This window comes from Taurulus bubalis (assembly GCF_910589615.1).
Source record: "Taurulus bubalis genome assembly, chromosome: 5".
Classification (NCBI taxonomy): Eukaryota; Metazoa; Chordata; class Actinopteri; order Perciformes; family Cottidae; genus Taurulus; species Taurulus bubalis.
In genome coordinates, this window is record NC_136593.1 from 6,600,997 (window position 1) to 6,623,119 (window position 22,123).

The following is a 22,123-nucleotide window of genomic DNA, read 5'->3' on the forward strand; positions in this document are numbered from 1 at the left end:
CTTCCCTGCCCTGACACACATTCATACTGTACAGTGCATAGACATACAGTACAGACACAAACACACACACACACACACACACACACAGAAAAACACAATCTCCTTTTCCCCTCACAGTCACAAGCAGAATCTGTGAATAAGATGGAGCCCAGCGATGCCTCATCAGGTTGTAGGATTGCGTTGCATTGCTCCGGAGCAGTCAGAGCCAAAGGAAGAGACGGTCTTTGTGTCGCTGTCGTTATGAGGCTGTCTGCACAGCCGTAATTGAAATGCGCTGCATGTCTCTGACTGTGGGGGGACAATATGTTAGCCATGTGTTTCTCTCACAGCCATGTAATGCGATTGAGCTCAGGCTGCAGGGACTTTATTTATATCCTTGAAAAAAAGAAAGGGGGGGGAAAAAATTGAAAGAAAAAGAATGCGCCAGATGAAAATTGGAAAACTCCCGTGATGTATGAATAGAAGGGATGGGCAAGGACGACTCATAGGTCTTGTGACTCCTGCTCTTGCCGTCGATGGGAACGCAGTTCACACGGCACGCACTTTTAAAACATGGCATTACAACCGTTACGACCGTTAATTTCAGCACGGGGGTCAGTCGCTATAATGACTTATTCATGGCACACTTCATCTTATTGACCTGACAGGCCAATACTGATTTATTGAAGAAAACCCCTACGTTGTCATGGCAACCGGAGGTAATGGTGGGTGGCAATCGCGCCGAAGATGGGGAGGGGGCGCAGTTTATCATTTGAGTTATATTGCTGTTATAGCTTTCCCATTAGGAAGAAAGATGGCCCTCTGTATTGACCCACAACTTCTATGAAAGTCTGCCTCAATCACACCGGCCCCTGTGCAACTCGTAACAAATGTGACACAGTGCGGTGATTCTGCCGTGTGTGTGTGTGTGTGTGTGTGTGTTTGCCCAGCTTTTTGTTATTACTTGTATGCATCTGTTGCGTGACTGTTTTTTGTGTGTTTTTTTTCGCACCTACATTTGTCTCTTTGTGTGTTTTGTCTCGACAGGATCGTGTGCCAGATGTCCGCGGCTCCGAGAAGAAGTGCCCCGGGTCCCGTGAAGCTGTGTGTTGGCGAATGCAGACCAGAACTCCGCGCGCAGTCCTCCCAGCTCTACTCCTTTGTGGTGATTCTGGCACTCAAAACACATTTACTCTGTCCATTTGTTCCCGAAGCAAATGTCAAGTTCCTCGCAATGAATTAGGATTAGAATGTGATTGCAGGTGTAAACCCCTGCCCACCCCCCACACACACACACACACAAACAAAACAATTCAATCCATCAAAGCCTCTGCAATCATTACCTGGAGAAAAGATGGAGTAAGATTTTAGGAGTACATCAAGAGACGGCGCATAAGAGAGCTCATCATCATTATGAAGTTGTTTTGAATTATTTGTTCACTGCGTGATTTATTTTCATTTTATGCCGACAGAAAAGTGTTTATGCACTCAAGCCAAGAACTATTTGTTTGCTTTTAAAGAAGCACTGTATTCGTTTTTTTGTATATGAGTCATTCTTCTTCAAACCATTTATTATCCCCTCAAGAAACTTGTTTGTCAACCTTTTTTTCTTTTCTTTTTTCTTTTAAACAGTTTTGATGTCAGCTTTTTGTTAACTCTGTTCCGCCGAGGTTTAATCAGCCGAGGCCGGTGGACGTTGAATAAGAAGCCCTGTATTCGGTGTTTGATCTGCGTTGAATGAGTCATTAATGCATCGTGGCTCTCCGCAGACCCCGTCGATGCTGGCGCTGACCCCAGGCAGAGGGCCTGAATCCGGGGGCACCAAGGTCACCATAGTCGGCGAGAACCTGGGCGCCGGCAGCACTGCTAATGTGTACTTTGGGAATCAGACCTGTGAGCTGTACCGGTGAGTGACGAGGACACAACGTCCCCGATGTTACGTCACGCCTCACATTCCTTCAGACTCACAGCCGCTGAAGTGAGACTTCCTCCACACGATATCAAAGACTAAGCCCTCTCTAATCTCGCCGAAAAACACAGTAAGAGATCACTCTATTTAAAGAAGCACACTTTAGATACAATTAAGTGTTCGTGCGTTGCATGAAACGTCTTAATAATTTGTGGGGAGGTGATGAAACCCACAGCGGTGGGTTTTGTTCTCTGTGTATTTATAGAGATCTATTTAAAAGTTCAAACTGCCGCACATGGTAGGAGTCGGGAGGGTGAGTCGAGGAAGCCATTAGCCGGAGCACCTTCTAATTACATTGTTCCATCCCTAATGTGTCCGTAACGAGGACGAGACGGGACGGGACTATAATGAATCCTCTCCCCTACTGGTAATGTGCACGGCTCATAACAGCGTGAAGCCGGGGATTTTGCCAGCGCATTAGCGAGCGGGCAGAGTCACGATCAAGATGAGGCACGAGTAAAGCGCTCTTTCGGTGCCCTCCCACCAGGAGGACCGTGTCGGAGATCGTGTGCTTCTCGGCGCCGTCTGTGACGAGAGCCGGACCGGTGCAAGTCAGTCTGAACGTCGACCGGGCCAAAGTTCCTGGGAGTCTGGCCTTCGAGTACATAGAAGACCCCACAGTCCAGCGCATTGAACCCCTGTGGAGCATCACCAGGTAACACACACACACACACATAGATGGCAACCACATGTGTGCCCTGATATACCCTCTGGGAGCATGGAGGTTCATTCCCTGGACCTTTCTGTGTGGAGTTTGCAAACTCCTCCCTAATGTTCATATTTTATTTCGTTGTTGTTATTGTGATTGCGCAACCTCACACATGCAAACTTTTTCGGTGAGCGGATAAATTTGGCAGCTCTCGCATGCTTATGGATCGCAAGTGCGGTGTTACTTTAGATTAGAGAAGGATGCGAGAGGAAGTGATCTCGTTTTGCAAATTGCAGCTCGCCTGCTGCATATTTGATGAACCCGGCCCCTTGTGGAGACCGTAAGTAGGTGTGAAGCGGCACTCGGGCTGCTCTTCACATTGCATTTGCCATCGAATTATATCGGATGCTCATTGCACTCACGTTGCGATTGTTTTTTACTGAATTTGTTTTATTGTTCCAGTCCGTGCCGTCATCAAATCCCAACCCATCCGCTGGGCACGAGTTGTAAAATCTCTCTCCAGGAAGTATGACGCACCGTGTGGTAAACAAAGAAGGAGGACGCACACGAGCAAAAGTCAATGTTAGTCGAGCAATGCGAAGCCGAGGACTCTATCTGTCTACCTCATCCTCTTTTTATATATATCAGAATCAGAATCAGCTTTATTGGCCACGTGTGTTTACACATACATGGAATTTGACGTAGCTCTTTTCGTACATATATACACGTGATATACAATAAACAAGATAAATCTTCAAAAAAGACATTAAAGACAACAGAGACAAAGGCATCAGAGTTGTCAGAGTAATGCAGCTGGAGGTGTCTGGATATTGTTTATCAGAGTGACGAATATATAGTCGTTTTTTAACCAGAAATCAAATGTAAAAAAAAAAATCCCATCATGTCTAGTGCAGATTACGACAGTGGCAATCTGTGTGAGTTAGGCAGGTCTACAGAGAATTGAGGCGTCGTGGTTGTCAGTTATATCAAGGTTGTTGCTTGGCGAGGTTGATTCATCTAAACAAACATAGGAAACGGTTCTTTCAGTTACGCCACATGTTCACTGAAATATTAACGCAAAATGAGTGCGATGCTGCGGACGTTGCAATGGGTGAATTTGCTGCACAAACAGTTCCGTCGCAGCTGAAAGGTGCGTCACCTGTACCCCAGCTAAAATAAACGGCGGCGGCGGCGGCGGCACTTAATTTGGTTGCAGGTGGGATTACCCAGCACTACGTCCCTGCAGATTAGACTTCAGAGAGACACCCTGGCCCTCAGCCGAGTGACAGGAGGAGCTTTGTGGAGCTGCAACCAAGAGCCCTCGTCGTGAATGTGCAGTCCCACTATGTGGCCCTACAAGCTTAGGTACCCTTTGAAGTGTGAGAAGAGAAGGATTGGCACTCCATCGGGCTGACAAGAGTGGCCAGTTTTTTTTTTTGACGCCAGTTTTCAGCACTTCTCTCTTGTATCTCCCCTCTCTCTCTTCTCTTTGTCTCTCCTTCAGTTTCCAGCTTCCATACTTTGGGTTTCTGAGCTCACACGCTTTGCAGCACAGGTTACACAGAGATGAGAGAGTGTTGTTTATTTTAATCACATCTAGAGCAGATATGTAAACAAGCAGGCAACCGTATTCATGCCATGCCAGCCCCACAGTCATGGATGAATATAAAATAGCAACCAGCTGGTTTGCCGTTTGATCTGGCTCTCCTGCCCAATAACAAAGAGCGAGCTACCTTGCCAGCTATACCTCCTCAAACCTGCATTAATGCAGTTTCCCCGGGAAAACGTGGGGTTTGCAAGTTGAAAAGACTGCTCTCTCTCTCTCTCTCCTTCTGCGGCCGTAACACTAATTAAATCCTTGAGAATCGCAGCTTGCGTTCATATATACATATATATATTCTACCTGGAGCTGAGGTGGAGCGCCTCATATGTGCATGCGTGTGCATGTGTGTTTTTTGAACTTGCTTCTTCCCTGCAAACAGCGGACACACCACACTGACGGTGACTGGAACCAACCTGGACGTGGTCCAAGAGCCGCGCGTCAGAGTCAAATACGCCGGCCATGAATCCGTCAACGTGAGTGTGACAACTGCTAACGCACTGCACTGAACCGCTATTGCCGTTGCTTACTCAAGCTGATGGAAATGTCACAGTAAAGTTGTTCTTTATTGACAGTTTGGGTAGATTTAGGGGGCGCGTTTTTTTTTTTTTTTTCCCTTTCTCTGAAGCATTTATGCAGCTTTAGTCAGAAAGCTGTTTTGTTTTACACATTTTCAGGGTGACAGGATGTTTACAGCTGTTTTGAGTATGAAATATGTTTTGCCCACAGAACCTGCGAAAGTCAGAAAAAAAAACCTGTCTCTTGACCAACGAGAGAGAGAGCGAGTTGTCCAACAAGAGCTGGAAATCTAATAGGCCGTAGTTTGTAAAATGTCAGCGGCGCTGTGAAGGTCAAAAGGAAGACATACACAGACAAAGGGGTTAGACAGAGGTGGCATGCAGAGAGGTTCACTCCAAAGTGGGATTTCAAAAAGACTGACACAACTCATGTTTTGGGAGGTGATTTATAGTGCTGATTCTGCTGGTCTGAGCTCCTCAGGCATTTCGCTTCAAAGTGATTGATCGTTCCAAAGTGTTGGGCCCCCGGTGGCATCGGTCCAGTCACCTTTAGCCCGGTATTTTTCAACCGTGGACCAGTCAGGGAATTGCCTGAGGATTTGAGACTGCGCAGCGGCATGAAGGAGGGTCGAAACTTCTGCGGGGAACTTTTGGCTCGACCTTGATGGAGATCCATATATTCTTTAAAAAAAAATCAATTCTAAACAAGTAACCGCTGAAGAAGATGCCAGGAATGGAATGATGAGCGTGTTTGCTTCTGCAGACATTTTAAAAGACATAGTTTTATTGATGGCAAAATAAACATAAGAGAGACAAGGTAAATATGATGCAAAGACGGTAATGGCTTTGTCTAGACCAATAAATAGGTTTATATGTTTATATAAAGTCAGCTTTGGTTTAACTGCCCTGGAAAATTGAAAAGATCTATATCGTTGCCAAAGCTGTGGGAATAAACATGATATATAAAGACAGCAAAGCTCAGGTGGAAACCTCTGAAAGAAAGAAACCTCCTGGAAGTGTTGATGACAATGTTGTGTGAGCCGTTTCGCCCCAAGCTAATTAAATGGTGCGTTAATGATGCCAGCCCAGAATTTGAGCCAGTCAATTAAAACTGCATGTTTTACAGTGTCACTGGCAGCGCCGAGATCTAAAGGGATTAAAGCTGAACTTTGACCCGCTTCAGCTGCTAAAAGAGGGTCATTTGGTAAATTTAATGAGGGCAGTCTCTTTAATCGCACATATCTCGAAAACATCAGTGGAGTTGGTTAAAAAAACATTTTTTTGAATCACAAAAGCAGTTAATTGACTTGAGGCAACTTTCTGTGAAACCTTAGATACAAGCTGAAGCTTAAAAACTGGCCTGAGGCGTGAGGGAATTTAACGTATCTGCTCCATTCAGGGGGGGATTTTTAAGAATTGCTGAGGGAAACATAAAGCACTTGCTAACATTGAAAAGACCCGTTTTAGGAATTTGACATTAACCTCAAGGGAGCGAGTGATTGGCTTTATATGAAGTACAGTTTCTGGTAGATATGCAGGAAAAAAAATAGCTTAAAAAAGACCATGATAAAAACATTTGACCAAGGTCTCTGGGATGCATTTAGTGTCAGCACTGGAGCTTCCAGGAATGAGTCCTAAAACCCAGAAATGAGTCAGCATTTTCTGCCTTTTTCAGGTTCCTCGTCTCGAAGTTAATGGGTTTTTTGAATGGGTTTTTGGTTGGAAGCCAGAATGAAGGTCTCTGGTTAACACAAACTTTAGTGATTTTAAAGTTTTGTTCTACAACATTAAACTTAAATGACTAAACACCCCTCTTGTGCATTTCGAAGCTTTGAAATAAGACAGCAAAGCACTAGTCAACCTTCACAGCATCTGTGCCGTTCAGTTAAAGCTTTGTACTTCTGCCGATTGCCTTCTCGCTTTAAAAAAACACGTTAAAGTGGTGTTAATTTGTGAAGAACAAAACGTGTAATTATCATAACCTTCTGCCACAGACTTTATTTTGTGCAATAATCCAAATTGGGGGGGGGAAATCCCATTGGCTTTTTTTGTGGAGGGAACAAGTGCGACAGTGACTCGCGTAGCTGCTACTACAATAACACAGTGCTGCAGCACTCTATAGTCGTCGCAAAGCAGATGTCATACATTTACAGACAGAAGGTCAAAAACACGAGCGCAAACAGGGGAGCATATGGACAGGCAGTAAATACACAGGGAATACTGTAACAGGTTGAAGGTTATGTGGGTTAACACCACAGATGTCGTCAGTATATTTATGTTCATAGACAAGTTGAATATGATTAAAAGGCTCCACATAGATTCACAACATCTGGATGTTAAGAAATGACTGAGAACGATAATTCCACCGCATATGTGCATGAAATGAGGCATCTGTTCAAATCCATTAAGCAAATGTGGTTTCTAGATTCAAAGAAAGGACAATGTACATATTGCCTTATTATAAAACTATTCACATGAGGGGAAATTAACAATTACTAGAGGGTTTTAAATGTTATAAACGCAGGATCTTTGCTATCAAAAGACACTTGTGTGTGTTTTTTCTTCTTCAAAATAGACATTTCCCATAATGAACCTGAAAGCAGATTCATTATTCATGTCTTTCAATAATATATGCAATTAATACTTCCGTACGACGTCTCACACGCGGCTGTATGGATTTTCCTCTCCCAGGTGTGCAAAGTGCTCAACACAACCACCATCAGCTGCTTCGCCCCGTCTCTGAAGGCCGAGCAAACGGGCGACCAGGAGACGATCAAACACGCCGACGAGTTCGGCTTCGTCTTCAACAACGTGCAAGCGCTGCTCACCTACAACAACACCAGCTTCGTGTACTACCCCAACCCTTACCTGGAACCGCTCAGTCTCACCGGGGTCCTGGAGCAGAAACCCGGAGCTCCAATCATACTCAAAGTACGTCAGAGTTCACAGATGTGCAAAGAAATGCTGACTAATCGAGTTATTTCGGAGGACTGAAAACACCTTGAGGCCGATGCCCTCACTGCTGTTCCTTCAGTTCCTAAATAAAACTGATTATGTAATCTGCTACACATAATATTTCCATGCACAAATTCATGAAAAGTATGTAAATGCTTTTTCCTCAACACGCTGGACTTCATCTCACTGCATTTTTATTTTTTATTTTTTCCATCTGCCCTTCACTTTTACACCTTCAAAAGATTTGCATCTGTTTGCAGTGTCTGTCGGTCCTCTCCTAGAGGGTTGATTACAGTAATTACACTAATGCCTCGATATTGCACGGTAATAATCAATTGAGTTTCAAATGCAATGCACATAATCGGCAGGAAATGATGAACAGCAGATGCGCTTTGAAAAACAACATCAGACTTTTGTCGGCATCTCAATGAATGACTGTTTTACGTTTGATATATTTGTAAGCTCTGCAGTTTTTCTATATTGCTTCTGCATCTGTGTTGCAGGGACGCAACCTTGTGCCGTCGGCGTCCGGTGGAGCCCGGCTGAACTACACGGTGCTGATCGGAGAGACGCCCTGCACCCTCACCGTGTCCGACACCCAGCTGCTCTGTGAGCCACCGAACCTCACCGGGCAGCACAAAGTCCTGGTCAGTCTCAAAGTGTTTTTTTATTTTTGTCTTCTCTCGCCCGTCTGATTGTCCGTCCGCCTGGATCCGGGTCACCGTGTGTAGGTCAGCCGCTCGTCTGTACGTCACCGTGTTTGTGGGTCACCGACGACGGGGCTTTCAGTTCCTCGCTGGCTTTCTGTCATTGTCTGTCACTCACGGTCTGCTGGGTTCCCCAATTACAGCACATTGCTCTCCCGAATTATTGACAGGCACGCTTGCAAACAATGAGGCAAAGAGCTGTAGGGAGAAAAGCATGGTGTGCCTGGAACTTTTAAAAACGGTTTTCACTTCAAAGGGCGATTGTTCAGGAAAAATGGTCCATATCTCTATAACAGCAACGTTTTGAATTCAGGACAGCCTTTTTACTCGTGATTTTCTTTGTTATTTGGGCAATTTTAAAACCATTTTCAAATATTGCGCCTGCATTATTATTCGTATTATTCTTCAGCAGCAATGTTTTGAATTCAGGACAGCCTTTTTACTCGTGATTTTCTTTGTTATTTGGGCAATTTTGAAACCGTTTTCAAATATTGCGCTTGCATTATTATTATTCGTATTATTCTTCAGGTCCAAGTAGGAGGACTCCACATCTCTCCAGGAGAGGTTCACATCCGGTCGGACAGCCTGCTCACCCTTCCTGCCATCTTCAGCATCACAGCCGGAGGAGGGCTGCTCCTCGTCATCGTCGTCATCGTCCTGCTGGCCTACCGACGGAAGTCCCACGAGAACGACCTCACTCTGAAGCGCCTGCAGATGCAGATGGACAACCTGGAGTCCCGAGTGGCTCTAGAGTGCAAGGAAGGTGAGCGAGACCGACCGGAGGGATTAAAAAGGTCACGCTGGCCCAAAATGAAACGCGTAATATGGCGTTGCATTGTAGCGCCATCTTTTGAGGACCGATGTGCTGACTGATGTCTGTGGGGGGGCTTTGTTTCGAAGGCCCCAGATGTAGAGGGGTTGGAGGTGGGGCTAGTTTTTGATAGTTTCAAATTTAGACTCTTTAACAAACCCAAAATGAAATATATACTGTAAGATACATTTTGAAGTGTACAATTACATTAATTAGAGAACATGTGGATCTAAAAATGTCCTGAAAATACTGCTTTTTAATGTTGTGATACTCTTTATATTAACTGCAATGCTTCCAAAACATATCACAACTTGAGTTGAGAAAATGTTTACTTTGATAAAAAGATCGATGCTGCAAAAAAAAGTTTTGTAACGGCCACCTTTGTCACATGCAGCCTTCGCAGAGCTGCAGACGGACATCAACGAGTTAACGAGCGATCTGGACCGAGCCGGCATCCCCTACCTGGACTACCGCACTTACGCCATGAGGGTTCTCTTCCCCGGCATCGATGATCACCCGGTGCTCAGAGAGCTGGAGGTGAGCAAACCTCTGGAGCACTTCCATACAGTTTGTGCCATCTCTCTGACACCTTGACCTTAAGGCTCGAGTATACTCCAAACTAGATTGATTTTGGCTCGTTTTGGCAAGTGCTGTCACGGAGCGCAGCAGAGTGAGCAAATGTCAGTCGACTCACTGCCGTTTGAGGTCTGTTTGTTTAATGGCGTCCACGCCGGCTGGAAGAGCCCGGGGGCAGATTTTTATCGGGAGTTTGCTGCCTCACTTACTCTCAGTCATGCGTCTGTTTTGAGGGGAACGTTTCTTGGTCTCGGACTCCGAGCGTTTGGCATTTCAAAACAAATGATTTAACCACATCTGATGTCACACGGATTGTTTTTCATCATCAGAAACAAATCAAGAAATCAAATCAAGAAATCCCCCAAGCAGTATTCTCACGTTTAAGCTGCAGTGGTTATTGGCTTCTTCGCACCGGTCTTGGGTAGCATTGGTTTTGCTGTCTGATTTTGGTCTTATCTTCATCTCATCTTTTCCTCATAGTCAAAACAGGACCCAGTTTTAAAATGTTCTTCGGCGCGGCCGAGATTGTTCTTATTACGGTCTCGATCTCGAGGGTTTAATTACGAAGCACTCAGCAACTCATTTCAAAGAAACCTATGATGAATCATTTGCTTTTTCATTATTTTCTGGAATAACCTCTCAGGTACTCCGGGTCGTAATTAGGCCGGTTGTGTTATTATAGTTGGTTTAATCAAGCTCTTGTTATGGTCACAATGATTTCAAAAAGACATCTCTTCTGAAGAGCCTCCCTGATTGCAGTTTAAACAATCTGACTTTCTCCTCAAAATAACAGGCCGTTTACAGAAAAAAATCATAGCATAGTATATTATGTTTCTTGATGAACTTCTTGATGAATTTAGAACATATGAATCAAAGGTTTCTCGATGCAGACATATGTGCCACATGTGTTTCTTTGCCCTAAGATGGTTTATGAGAATAGCTGTCTTCATATTCCTCCATCTATGTTCTGACTTTTCTCATCCTCGACTGGACATTATCTAATGAGCGTGTGTGTGTGTGTGTGTGTGTGCGTGTGTGTGCAAAAATGCATGATGCGTGTAGGTGCCGGGGAGCGGACAGGCGAATGTGGAGAAAGCCTTGAAGCAGTTCGCTCAGCTGGTGAACAACAAGGTTTTCCTGCTGACATTCATCCGCACACTGGAGCTGCAGCGCTCCTTCTCCATGCGCGACCGCGGCTACGTGGCCTCGCTCATCATGACGGCTCTGCAGGGGCGGCTGGAGTACGCCACAGACATCCTCAAGCACCTGCTCTCCGATCTTATAGAGCGGAACCTGGAGAGCAAGAACCACCCCAAACTCCTCCTCCGCAGGTAAACCGGCCGTGGCGTTACGCTGTCGCTTGAAGCAGCGGTGAAAAAGCGGTTTGCACTGTTGTGTTATATTCAGCAGTAGTTATGACACTCAGGAAGCTCAGGTTTCGGCATCATAGTTACAGTTGTACATGTAGCCACCTGCTCAGCTTCTCACCTCTACGACTAGGTCCATAATCTAAATGTACTGAATTTGTCATCAGTTACTGAACAAGGCCGACTACTAACTAACATCCCGAGAAAAATACACAATAATTCCCCCAAACTGCTGAAACTCTGACAGCCAGTCATCATAACACTGCTATCTTATTACCTTCACGCGTGGTGACAGGCTATAGCCAACGTTCGCCATCTGTATTCATGCCGGTACCCGGTGGCTGTACATCGTTCATTTATTGGATTTTATCCAGAGTGGCAGTCACGAGAAAACGACCCCTTCTTCTTCTTCATCTCACCTCCCCGGGGAGAAGAGCGACAGGCACTCCTCCAGTGCGAGGGGGTCACGGCAGGCTGGCAGAGGGATCGCACCTCTTGCTTGGGGTTTACCATTGGCTGAATTCCCGCTGATTCCCGACTGCATGGGGAAATAGCTACTGTATGTCTCCCGGAGCTGCCGCGCGCTCCACCCCACCGGCAAAGTGGCACCCCTGGTGTTAGAGAGGAAGAGGTGTGAGTCTTATCTGCCACTTTGGATTTGATCCAATAAACGTTCTATTAAAACGTAGATGAATTAGTGACAACCTCTCGGGGAAGCTCTACTTCTTCGTCCTCTTGACGAACAAGTGGCATTATGAGACGGGGCCGGACCTTGCTGGCTGGCAGTCGATATCTCTGCAGCATTGATGTGTCTTTTAAAAAAAAAAAAATGTAATAGCTTTTAAATTCACTCACTTGAAGGTTAAAGCACATTATTGGGAAGACGTTTGGCACGTCGTGTGTGAGAAAGGTTCACGATACAGCTCAGGAACCCCAAATTCCTCCTTACGTTCTCAGTTCGGTCCACATATCCCACTGCGGTCAGAGGGTTTAAATTACAGTCTCAAACCTCACCGGTTGTGATCAGTGCTACTCGTCTTTTTTTTTTTGGCACAGACATTTCCTTTGTGCATTGTTCTTTTTCCGGCCCAGTTACGGCCCTGTAGACGGATGAGCCACTGTAGGCCGGCGGAGGAAAACCCACCTCTGTTCAGCTGTGTGCTTTTTTTCCTGGTACAGCCGCTGAGAAACACGGTGCTTGAGCAGACAGGTGAAAGATGGGAGATGGTAAACGTGATCCAGAGTGGGAGGGACCGGCAGAGGAGGAGAACCTAATGGGGAAGAGTGAGTGCAGGCGGCGGCAGAGTCGTTGTCAGTCTGACTTATCTTCTGTGTGCCACTCATGAAACATTCAGCTGTAGCTCACGTTCCTCCCTCCCCCTCCTCTTCCTCTTCCTCCTCCCTACCCACGTCACCTCTCCTGTCCTCACTTCTCTCGCCTCCCTTCTCCCACCTCTAGTTATCTGACGATTGTTTTCCCAGCTCCGAGACTGGCCTACTGAATGTTTCATGAGTTTTTTTTTCTTCTTCTTAAAAAAGAAAAGAAAAAAAGAGCGCTTTCTCAATCTGAAGCACACTCATTAAATATAAGGATGAGGTTCGCGTGGGAGCTGGTCCAACAAGAACCTGTTAGCCCAAACATGCTGCTCCCGCGGAAAGCACTCGGTGCAACACACAATTACATGGGATGCCGTCGACAGTCGAGTGCACACAGGTCATGAATCATGAAATCTCTCCCGTCCATAAACAAGAGGGAAAGGGACTGGAAGTGGACAATCCAATGTTGCGTCTGCACAACTATATCATGACCCAAATATGTTCCACACAAGCAGCGCACTTGAGAGAGTGTGTGTGTGTGTGTGTGTGTGTGTGTGTGTGTGTGTGTGTGTGTGTGTGTGTGCTTTGAGACCGAGCGGCTGAGTAAGGATTGGAGATTTCTCTGTAAACTCTCCATGTCATGGTTTTTTTCCCCCGTTTGCAACAATGTCGAACTCTCCTTCACTCGTTTTGAATTATGAAAGAATAATCAGAGCACTCCGGGTTTCTCCGCGGGACGCCTCTCGCTAACAAACGAGCGCCCCTTTCCTTCTTGTCTTGCAGAACGGAGTCGGTGGCGGAGAAGATGCTGACAAATTGGTTCGCCTTCTTGCTACACAAATTTCTCAAGGTAAGAAAAAAAAAGTGAAATCTCCCTCGCACCTTATCGCTACAGGTGTCAGCGTGATCTACTGTGACTAATGCTCCTTTAAAAAATGATGAGCATCGATTTTGACACCGACTGGCCGCGTATGTTGTTGTTGTTGTTGTCATTTTGACTGTGTGGTATCGATTACCGGGTCACCCGTGGGGTCAAACGTATCTCAAGCTTTGCAAGTCACAAAAAAAAGAAGAAAAGAAAGCTCAGCTTTCATTACGTTCGATGTGCCGCGCTCCAGTGACTGAGCCTCATCCTCTCTACGCTAATGAATACAGATCGCTTCTCCCCTCCCCTCGGCTCCTTTTCCAATGTCTTATTCTTCCTTTCTCTCCCACCTTTCACTCTAATCCCCGGCTTCCCTTCCAAAACAAAAAGGAGTGCGCCGGCGAGCCCCTCTTCATGCTGTTCTGTGCCATCAAACAGCAAATGGAGAAGGGACCCATCGACTCCATCACCGGAGAGGCGCGCTATTCCCTCAGCGAGGACAAGCTCATCCGACAGCAGATTGAGTATAAGACGCTGGTGAGTCATACAGACATCACTAAAAGAAAAAGTCTCAAATTTAGTTTGTATCCATCTCCTGCGCGTCTCTCGGCGCAGAGGCTCGACAGATCCACAGCGATGTGTGGCATCCGCCGTGGCAGGGACTTGATGAATGCTTTGAGTGTTTCCATTGTTTCAATAACGTGACGACAGTGGAGTGGAGGGGATGTCCATCTCGTCAAGCTGAAGGAGATACAGGTTTATTCTAAACAAATCGGGTGTGCATCATTCACAGCACTTAAGTCCACTGCAGTCCTCACAGTGAACTCTCCCTGTTAGTCTGTATAGACAGTATAGAGAGCCATGTTTCTACTCCAGGCTTAATAAAAGTGTGTGGTTCTCTAGGCCTGATGCATTTTGACGAGACTGGTTCCTCAAATTGGTGGAGAAATAATGACACATAATGAAGATACATAGGTTTTAACTGATACAACTAATGAAGAAGTCCACAAAGCTCTGACTGGTGTGAACTCAGTCATGCAAGCAGGGCCACCTGTGTACACAACAAGCCGCTCACTTTCACCTCTCCGTTAAAGTCGAGGCGGCGTGGGTTCCTCCACCGGCCCGTCGGAATCAGTTCCCCCTCAGGCGTCTAGCTCAGAAGCAGAGACAGCCAGCGACAGGATGACACCTCTCTGATATCCATGCCGGAGAGTCTGAGGGGCTGTTTCATTACGTGTTCAATGCCTCTGCTGTGGGGCTGCGCGGCCCCATCCTGGAGGTGTGAAATTACATTTCTGGCCAAGATCTTCTCCACCAGGACGGCTTGGTGACGAAGCACGTAATGAAAGGACTTTCCTAGCAAGCAACACCTCTCTCTCTCTGGCTCTTTCTCTTAACTCCCCTTTTCTCTCTCTCCCGCTCTCCATCTTGGATCCCCAGACGCTGAGCTGTGTGAACCCAGACAATGAGAACAGCCCAGAAATCCCTGTCAAGGTGCTTAACTGTGACACCATTACCCAAGTAAAGGAGAAGATCCTGGATGCCGAGTACAAGAACATGCCCTACTCACAGCGACCACGGGCTGCAGACATGGATCTCGGTGAGGCTGCTTTTCTACTGCCAGAGGCTCATTCCATCACTCTAATTGTCTTAGATACAGACTGGAGATTGTCCAAGGACACATCATGTGTTGGTATAATGACAGGAGGGGTATGGGGTGGGGGGATACAGCTGGTCGTGTCAGGGGAGTAATCACAGATGTTTCACAGGAGATGTATGGCATCAACACAGGGCTCAAAATCAGTTTCTAGAAGACAACATCCTCCCCAAACCCCGAAACCAGAGCCACTGACGTTAAACCTCAGTGACAGCTCACCTACACTTAAGCTTACGCCCACAACGTGTCATCCAGCACTGAATGACTGGGCACAAATCCAGCTGACACACACCTTCAAAGGGAGTAAATAAGATACCTTGTAGGTAGTGTCTGATACCGCTTTGGGGGTTTGTGGTTAGGGATGTTCCGGGATTTGGAGACGATCGCTTTCTCCTTGTTGCTCTGGGGAGCTTAAATCTCCGTGAAGACGCTGTGTCGTTTGTGTTTTGTTTGCAGTATCGCAAGTATCGGTACAGGAACTGTACAGGAAGTTGTCTGGGTGATATGTTACTTTTTTTTGGAGCTAACACGGGCGGCAAGGATTACACGACCTCACCTGCAGTGCAAAAAGACAGCGCAAGACAAATGGCGGACATTTGGCGATGTGTAACTGTCGGGCACTTTCGGGATACAAACATCCCCCAACCCCAAAAAAATGACATATGTCACACGCTCACTACTGATTGCATTTTCCTTCAGAGTGGCGGCAGGGCAGGACGGCTCGCGTGGTTCTGCAGGACGAGGACATAACCACCAAGATAGAAAGCGACTGGAAGAGGCTCAACACACTCATGCACTACCAGGTCTGTGAATAATATTAATGCAAAGACTGCATCTAGCTATTGTGTTTATTATCAATGAAAGTGTCTCCTTTATTAATAGATTAAAGGTTTTGTCCACAACATGTTAGAAAAATGTATGAAATAAAAATGCCCATCACGATCTCCCAGAACCAACTCTCCAGATATTCAACAAAACAGGAAAGCAGAAAATTACTCTTAAATATTAAATTGGGATAAATGCTTGCACTGCAAAAACAGCCCTTATAGAAAGAAGCAAAACATTCTTATATTCAATCAAATCATCCTATATCAAAGCAAAAAAAACTTACCCCATTGGCAGATTTTTTTGCTTGACAAGATTTCTTAAAATAAGCCAAAAATCAAGAAAAGTAAGGCATACTTTCCTAAAATTAGATATTTTTTCTAATCAAAACATGCTTGACAAGATTAATATTCTTTTTTTGGGGAAATATGACTTATTTTCTTGATACAAGGCTTTTTTTACTTTCTTGAAATTCCTTTTTTGCAGTGATGGCTTCTTATGGTTTGAGAAGTAACTTGAAGGATGAAAAAATGAATAAGATAGTTGCAAATGAATAATTTCAGCTCAAATACTGAGCCGAGCTATTTCACTCGTACAAACCTTGAATCTTTTCTACCTTTCCCTTTTTTTGCACAAGGGAGTCACGGCGGATATTGTTGATGAAGGACAGAGCGTTACTCATTCATATTCATATCTCTCACCTCAACCCTGCCAACGGGTTCTCAACCCCCAGGGTCACAAGCACGCTTAGTCAAGCGAACATGCACTCGGGGCCGCCTTGTGTCTTTTACAACATCTTTTTTTATCTTTTTCTCCAGCTCATAAATACGACTGTACAGGTCACCAACCTCCGATGAGTCATCCTGTTCCTTTTGTCCGTCAAATCTTTGTCTTGACACTCAGCTTCGGGCATATTGCACCACTCACACACGCACACAGCCAACTTTTCAGACTTTTGTTTGAACAAAAGAGGGAAATAAAAGACAAAAAGGGAAATCTGCATTCTCTGTGCTATAAATGCGTGTTTTGACAAAGGACGCATGTTCTCCGCTCTTATCTGTCGAGGAGATAAACAATTTCGCTCTTCTCGTTCTAAATCCCTCTGCCAGGTGTGGAAATGTTTGTTCGGTTGCTAAGCTGGATTTGTATGAGCCACATTTGGAGCTCGTGCAGAAAATCGGCGTGACGTTTGTTCACACCGCTAACGACCTCGCCGTGTCTGCCAAGCACATCTACAGTAGACAGTATTCACCTGGAACTACGGCAAGGCCCGAGTCCCAACACTGAGCCTCGTCTGAGCCATTCGGACTTAAACACAGTCAGCTAGTCAAGCTAACACATGCGCTTCACGGTGCATTGTAATCTACGTTAGCTAGGGATCGACACACATATACAGTAGACAGTATTCACCTGGAATTACGGCAAGGCCCGAGTCCCAACACTGAGCCTCGTCTGAGCCATTCGGACTTCAACACAGTCAGCTAGTCAAGCTAACACATGCGCTTCACGGTGCATTGTAATCTACGTTAGCTAGGGATCAACACACACATAGATATACATCATTTTCAGCTTGAGTATTTGTTGCATATTTTGATTCCTTCGACCGTGACTGCATCTGACCGTCACCCAAGTGAAGGAGGATTGCTTCTTTTCTATTTTTTTACTGATGAAATCCTCTTAATCGATTCCAGTTTTAGCTCAAGTTTAAAGTTTGATGTAAAGTAGATATGGATCGGTTTGCTCTTGAAGCTGACGTTGTCGTGATCAATGCTCGGCCATCTGTATTCCTGCCCAGCAGATGATGAGGAGGGAAGAGGTCTTCAGCGGTCGACTTCTCCAGAAAGTTTCACTTGACCCAAAGTCCGGTCCTTTGGAAGTTTATTATAAGTCTCGTGAATCAACTGCCCTCCGAAGACCCTTAAAACAAAATCATAAATTTCCGCAAAATCCCTGGTCCTTGATTTGTATTCACATTTAAAACTTTATGAATTCCAGGCCATGATTACTTTTGATCTACAGCTGCAAGCCCACCAAGCCATGAAAAAGATGAATAGACGGGCTTTACCTTTGTCTTCCAGGTGTCTGATCGCTGCGTGGTGGCCTTGGTGCCCAAACAGATGTCCTCCTTCAATATTCCCTGCTCAGCCAGCTTCCCACGCAGCATCAGCCGATACGGTCAGTACTGTTTAAGACACACAAATACTTAATATTCATCCAGCTCGCTCCACTGTCACACCATCTGTTGCTGTCACTCACCAGTCTGTTGCAAACATTAGCAGACACTGTTAAGCGGCACATTAATAAACAAAGAGATGCAATCTGAGTATAGAAAATATGCGTCTTATCGCTCCAGAATTATGACCGAATAAATGTGATTCGAATGACATCTCTTCACATGCGGCGCACGCTGATCTTTCATATTAGGTTTCAAGTGATTCAAAAAACAAACACAGCAAACAGGATGACAATAAGAGGAGGAAACACAGAGCGACAGAAAGTGAGGACTAGAGCCGAGATAGAAAACATGCCTTTAGTGAATGAGTGCACGTCTGTATCATTACTATGACAACCGATGAAATAATGTCACCAAATGATTATACAGTCTGAACACACACACCCAACCTGCTCACTCGCAGATTACAAAGAGACGGTCTGCCTGAAATCCAGATCTGAGAGACAAATGTGACTTTGCCTCCGCTGTTTGTCTGGTTATCAGATGAGATTTGTTCCATTTAAAACCGCATCTTTGCACTTTTTTTCCTTTCTTTTTTTATAAATGTGACATTCGACCATCTAGGCGTGGACGTTCCCTTCCGCTCCACGCCCACCAGCCCGGACAGCCCCCACTCCCGTGTGCCCATGCTGACCCCTGACATGGAGAGCGGCGTCAAAGTTTGGCACTTAGTCAAGAACCACGACCACGGGGACCAGAAGGAGGGCGAGCGCGGCAGCAAGATGGTGTCCGAGATCTACCTGACGAGGCTACTGGCGACAAAGGTGCAGCATATCACACATTTTCTCTGAAAAAATGATGTTATTCGTTCACTCAAAGTGTATTCTTTACAACGTGACTGATAACGAAAAAACTTACATTATTTAAGAATTATTTTGTACACCACAGTGCCAGTTTATTTTTGCTTTATTAAGTTGTAGTTTTTCGTGCAAAAGCTGAAAGTCTCAACTCTCAACTCGTTGTTTTCTTCAGGGCACGCTGCAGAAGTTTGTGGACGACCTGTTTGAGACCCTGTTCAGCACCGTGTGCCGGGGCACCGCCCTGCCTCTCGCAATCAAATACATGTTCGACTTCCTGGACGAGCAGGCCGACAGGCACGGCATCCACGACATGGACGTGCGTCACACCTGGAAGAGCAACTGGTGAGCGAGAGAGAGAGAGAGAGAGATTCGTTGTCCTTACTTACTTAGAGACAGAACTTTTCGTCATTACTGCTCTTTGAAGAACTTCTTAATTATCCTTCTCCTGCATGATGTGTGACTCTGGAGTTTAAAACTCTTAATTACGTGGTCTTCCAAACTCCATCTTCATCTTGTTCACATAACTAAAGTCAATTTGAAAAGTCATTACAGGATCGGTCGGGAGGAAAATTCGAAGCGGGGAAAAGGAAGACCTTGTCTACTTTTGCACACAAGTAATGAAACTTTTTATCTTTTTATCTGCAGCCTGCCCCTGCGCTTCTGGGTGAACGTGATCAAGAATCCCCAGTTTGTGTTTGACATCCATAAAAACAGCATCACGGACGCCTGTCTGTCTGTGGTGGCCCAAACCTTCATGGACTCCTGCTCCACTTCTGAACACCGTCTGGGCAAAGACTCGCCCTCCACCAAACTCCTCTATGCCAAGGACATCCCGCATTACAAGAGCTGGGTAGAAAGGTGCGTTAATGTGTGTGTGTGTGTGTGGGGGGGGGGGGGTTGTCATTACTCCTTCACACGGTCGGTTGCAAATCAGGGTCTATGTTATCGGTGAAAGTTAGAATTTACATTTGTTTCACTATAAATAAGATTAGGTTTACGTGGGATTAGGTTTGTTATTTTAAAGCTTATTGTTCTTGTTGGTTTAAGGCTTTGTTTTTAAGAAGAGCCTTGTAATTATTGGATATCGATGCACTCTGGTGCGATCCACCGTATTGTATTTTGTGCCAACAACTCTTTGTGGTGGTACGATGTGGAATCTACACGAGAACATCGGTTGCTATTTATATCCCAGGTTTTGTCAGAACTGATGGATTAATGTATTTACTCTTATTTACTATCATCAGAAAGGTTTTCTCAAATTCCACTTCACAATCTTTCACCGCTTTCCCGTATCGCTCACACATTTCCCCTATGGTTTCCCGCTCGTCCGTGCTTGATCTCGGGACCAATTAGGAGCGCTTGGTTTGGCGCAACGGATCTCCCCGCTATGCATTTGTGGCAGAATCCTCGCGTATAAATGGGATTTGACGAAAGCAAACTGTGGTACAATTATTCATGCAGCTTTAATAGGGTCGGAAGTAACAGAGTTAAAGCGTAATCAAGTACAATCATTTGTCGAGAAGAAACTGTGTGCTGGTGTGGTCTGAAGTCACGTGACTCAAAGACTGAACATCAGAGTGACACATTTCCTTATTTTACTGGCATAACGCCTCTGATTTACTGGCTCCTTTCACAATGGATGCTCTCTGACTTTTTACAACAACACACCGAATCCAGGTGAGGAGGAAAGCTCTGGTATGCATGACTGTACCCTTGACTCTGACGGAGAGTGTGTGTGTCTGTGTGTGTGTCTCAGGTACTACGCTGACATCAACCGCCTGCCTGCCATCAGTGATCAGGATATGAATGCCTATCTGGCTGAACAGGCCCGCCTTCACTCCAGTGAGTTCAACATGCTCAGTGCCCTCCATGAGATCTACGCCTACGTCAGCAAGTACAGCCAAGAGGTGAGGCCCGGTCAACACTCTGCAACGCATAAAAAAAATGTGCTGCGGAGGTCCTGCTGGTGTGGTTAGCCGACCGAAGCTAGCTTTTTTTTTTAATATATATTAAAGCAGCTACTTTTATATTAGCAAAGGATAAAATGACTACGCGTACTGTAAGAGGTGTCACGCATAGTGGTGAATCCACAGGGAGCTAGAAAGGTGCAGTCGGCTCAAAGTTGTTCTCTAAGGCATTACATACAATCTTGCCAAAAATTAAATTAAACACGACAAGCTGTCTGGTGAGGAGGTACTCACTCACTCACTCACTCACTCACTCACTCACTCATTCACTCAATCGCACGACTCTGCAGCCTCCTCTTTAAAAGGTCGGATAAGCCCTCTGAACGCTGCACCAAACAGCAGACAGACAAAGTTAGCCGCTAGTCGGTGGCCAACAGAAGAGCATTTCGCCAGCAAAGAACCAGATAAATCCCCCAGGAGCTGATGGAGGCGGAGCTTAAAGAAAAAGCAAATATTGGACTCTTCGTGCATGAAAATGTGTTCCTGCCTGTTGGGCATGTAGATAAGCAATTCCTTGCTAACAAGTGTACCATAAGCACTTTATGAGGCTCTCCTGTGTCAATGGTGTGCTGCCCCCAAGTGGCCAGAAATATAGATAGTGGTTGGGTGTGGTCAGAGGAGTGCTATGTTGCTCTACACACCTACACCCTTGATGTACACCTGGACAAGATTTTCAGCGGGTGTTTACTTACTCCTTATCACAAATAGAAAATTATTATTATTCATCATTAACTTCAGCCCATTGTCAATTAATATGTTGATGCATTTTCAACAAATGAATTAATGATTTTGGCCTTTAAAATGTCAGAAAAACTGAAACATTACAAGGTGACTGAAAAACATTTTGAAGATGCCAGGAGTCCAAAACCCAAAAGATATTTATATAGACATAAACACGGAATTATAATAAAGCAAATCAGTGATGATTGAAGCAATATACCAATTAAAATATTTAGAAATGTAACTCTATCACACACGGACTTGAGCTTGACAACAACATTCACAAAGGTGCACCGTATTTGTCTCGCAAGTCAATCAGAGCAGACGGGACTGTTTCAGGAGGTGTGGCTTAAAGGGACAGGCGCTAAAACTGAGCTTTTCTGACAGAGGGTGAATACAGGTATATTCAGACAGACGGTATGAGAAAAATCAAGTGTTTTTTGAACATTGAAGCATGTAAACATGTCCTAGTAGAAAGCCAAAATACAAGTATGAACCTGAAAGAATGAGCATGATATGCCCCTTTAATCAAATGCAGTAAAACGCACAATATATTTAATCATCAAAATAGAAACACCAGTAGAAGCTGTTGGTGTTGCGGATCTGTG

General features: G+C 45.2%; 1 protein-coding gene across 1 annotated transcript in view; it reads left to right on the forward strand.

Annotated features, from left to right (window-relative positions):
* LOC306736575 (plexin-A2-like) overlaps positions 1 to 22,123 on the forward strand; it is a gene marked incomplete at both ends in the record, with an annotated part of 60,306 nt that overhangs the window by 37,974 nt on the left and 209 nt on the right. The window contains 18 exons of the mRNA XM_079218222.1: positions 1,027 to 1,144; positions 1,749 to 1,885; positions 2,436 to 2,603; positions 4,580 to 4,673; positions 7,407 to 7,646; positions 8,174 to 8,317; positions 8,906 to 9,140; positions 9,583 to 9,725; positions 10,827 to 11,095; positions 13,232 to 13,298; positions 13,704 to 13,850; positions 14,754 to 14,913; positions 15,670 to 15,773; positions 17,874 to 17,970; positions 18,593 to 18,792; positions 19,001 to 19,170; positions 19,474 to 19,686; positions 20,585 to 20,735. Of these exons, the coding sequence (XP_079074348.1) occupies positions 1,027 to 1,144; positions 1,749 to 1,885; positions 2,436 to 2,603; positions 4,580 to 4,673; positions 7,407 to 7,646; positions 8,174 to 8,317; positions 8,906 to 9,140; positions 9,583 to 9,725; positions 10,827 to 11,095; positions 13,232 to 13,298; positions 13,704 to 13,850; positions 14,754 to 14,913; positions 15,670 to 15,773; positions 17,874 to 17,970; positions 18,593 to 18,792; positions 19,001 to 19,170; positions 19,474 to 19,686; positions 20,585 to 20,735 (2,857 nt within the window). The remainder of the gene's footprint in view (positions 1 to 1,026; positions 1,145 to 1,748; positions 1,886 to 2,435; positions 2,604 to 4,579; positions 4,674 to 7,406; positions 7,647 to 8,173; positions 8,318 to 8,905; positions 9,141 to 9,582; positions 9,726 to 10,826; positions 11,096 to 13,231; positions 13,299 to 13,703; positions 13,851 to 14,753; positions 14,914 to 15,669; positions 15,774 to 17,873; positions 17,971 to 18,592; positions 18,793 to 19,000; positions 19,171 to 19,473; positions 19,687 to 20,584; positions 20,736 to 22,123) is intronic.